The sequence below is a fragment of the Rhinopithecus roxellana genome, chromosome 3 (assembly GCF_007565055.1).
Source record: "Rhinopithecus roxellana isolate Shanxi Qingling chromosome 3, ASM756505v1, whole genome shotgun sequence".
Lineage (NCBI taxonomy): Eukaryota > Metazoa > Chordata > Mammalia > Primates > Cercopithecidae > Rhinopithecus > Rhinopithecus roxellana.
In genome coordinates, this window is record NC_044551.1 from 164881270 (window position 1) to 164883307 (window position 2038).

At 49.2% G+C, this 2038-nt stretch overlaps 1 protein-coding gene across 1 annotated transcript; it reads right to left on the minus strand.

The window, feature by feature from the left end:
• Positions 1 to 431: 431 nt before the first annotated feature.
• LOC104671522 (olfactory receptor 2Y1) lies at positions 432 to 1367 on the minus strand. The gene is given in 1 exon segment (XM_010375023.2): positions 432 to 1367. A coding segment is annotated over 1 exon segment (936 nt).
• Positions 1368 to 2038: the final 671 nt, after the last annotated feature.

A 2038-nucleotide genomic window follows, 5' to 3' on the forward strand; every position in this document is an offset into this window, starting at 1 on the left:
TCTGAGGACGGCTGGGCACAGTGGTTCATGCCTGTAATTCCAGCACTTTGAGAGGCCAAGGTGGGTGGATTGCCTGAGGTCAGGAGTTCGAGACCAGCCTGGCCAACATGGTGAAACTCCATGTCTACTAAAAATACAAAAATTAGCCAGGCATGGTGGTGGGCGCCTGTAATCCCAGCTACTCAGGAGATTGAGGCAGGAAATCACTTGAACCCAGGAATCTGAGGTTGCAGTGAGCCGAGATCGCGCCACTGTACTCCAGCCCGGTCAACAAGAGTGAAACTCCGTCCCACTGAAAAAACAAAAGTAAAAATCAATTCTGAGGATGACTGAGGGCTGTTTCCTACTGACCAACTGCCCTCCAAGGAACAGGGTAGGATCTATGATTGAAGAGCTGTTACAGAAAATTTTACTGCCCATTTTTTCATCTCCTACCCTGAGTCTCTGCCCCTCCATAGTACTTTCCACAGAGCACCCTTCACGTCCTTGTTTCTTAGTGTATAAATCAGAGGATTGAGAATAGGGGTAATGATAGTATAAAAAAGGGCAACAAATTTTCCCTCACTCTCAGAATAATTGTGGATGGATTGGAGATAGGTGTAAATGGCCGAGCCATAAAAAAGGAACACTACTAGGAGGTGGCACCCACAAGTCCCGAAAGCCTTTCTGCGCCCAGCCATTGACTTGACCCTCAGCACTGCATGAGCAATGTGCACATAGGAGCCTAGAATTAGTGCTACGGGAACAACCACAATTATGACTCGGGCCACGAACGTCTTGGCCTCCGTTCCTTCTGTGTCCGCACAAGCCAGCTTCAGAAATACAGGCATCTCACAAAAGAAGTGATTCAGCTGATGGCTACAGAGAGGCAAGGCCATTGCGAGACGTGTCTGGATCAGAGAGTTCACGAAACCCGCCCCCCAGGAGGCGACGGCCAGGGTCTGGCAGAGACGGGGGTGCATGATGGCCATGTAGTGGAGTGGACGACAGACAGCAGCATAGCGGTCAAAAGCCATCACCACCAGGAGCACACACTCCGTGGAGCCCAGGGCGAGGTAGATGAAGAGCTGAGCCACACACCCTCCACCGGTGATGGTGTGGTCAACCCCGCAAAGGTTGATCAGGAGCTGGGGCACGGTGCTGGTGGTGAAGCAGAGGTCCAGGAGGGACAGGTGGGAGAGAAAGAAGTACATGGGTGTGTGCAGCCGAAGGTCTAGCTAGGAGAGAGCGATGATGATGGTGTTGCCAAAGAGAGTTAGGGAGTAGAAAATCAAAATAAAGACAAACAGGATGGGCTCCAGTTGCGGCCAATCTGAGAATCCCACCAAAATGAAGCCGTCTTCAAAACTGGTGTTGAAAGTTCCCATAGCCTTTCGCCCATCTAAACCGCAGAAGGAAATGGAATACCTCGTATACTCAGCACAAATTACAACATTATTTTGCAGGATTCCCTGGATACTAAATCATGTATTTGATTATCTATTTTGCTGTGCAGTTTGTTGTGTCCGGTGTTCTTTCTCTTCTCTTCTTCAGGGTGGAAATCACTGGCTTGGGAATGATACGGCCTTTGTTTGAATCCTAATCCTGCTGCCTGTTTGTTCCAGGACTTCATCCAGGCCAGTCAGTCCTTTAGATCCAACATTTCTTTGCCTGAAAGTAGACATGACGTATCACAGCACTGAGATTAGGGTCAAATGCAATAATGTGGAAACTGCTTTTAAAAGACTCAGACGTAACATGTAGCATTACTATTCTGTGTTGCTCCCGTTTGCCCCACTTCCTGGTCTGACAGGCAGCCTCTTTCAGTAGGTTACCCACCAGGCCTAACCAGCCTGGGAGCCCTGTTTGACCTCTGGGTGCCCACCTGCTTTTCCGACTACGGTCAGCCCATACAATCCAAGAAGCCCCAAGCCTGACCAGCAAATGACTGAGAAGAGTGTAGATCCCTCCTTTTGGAGAAGAAAAGAAAACCAATTAGCAACAAATATATTTCCTATGGTGTGTCATGATGCCTGGACTACCACAGACACACGCACAC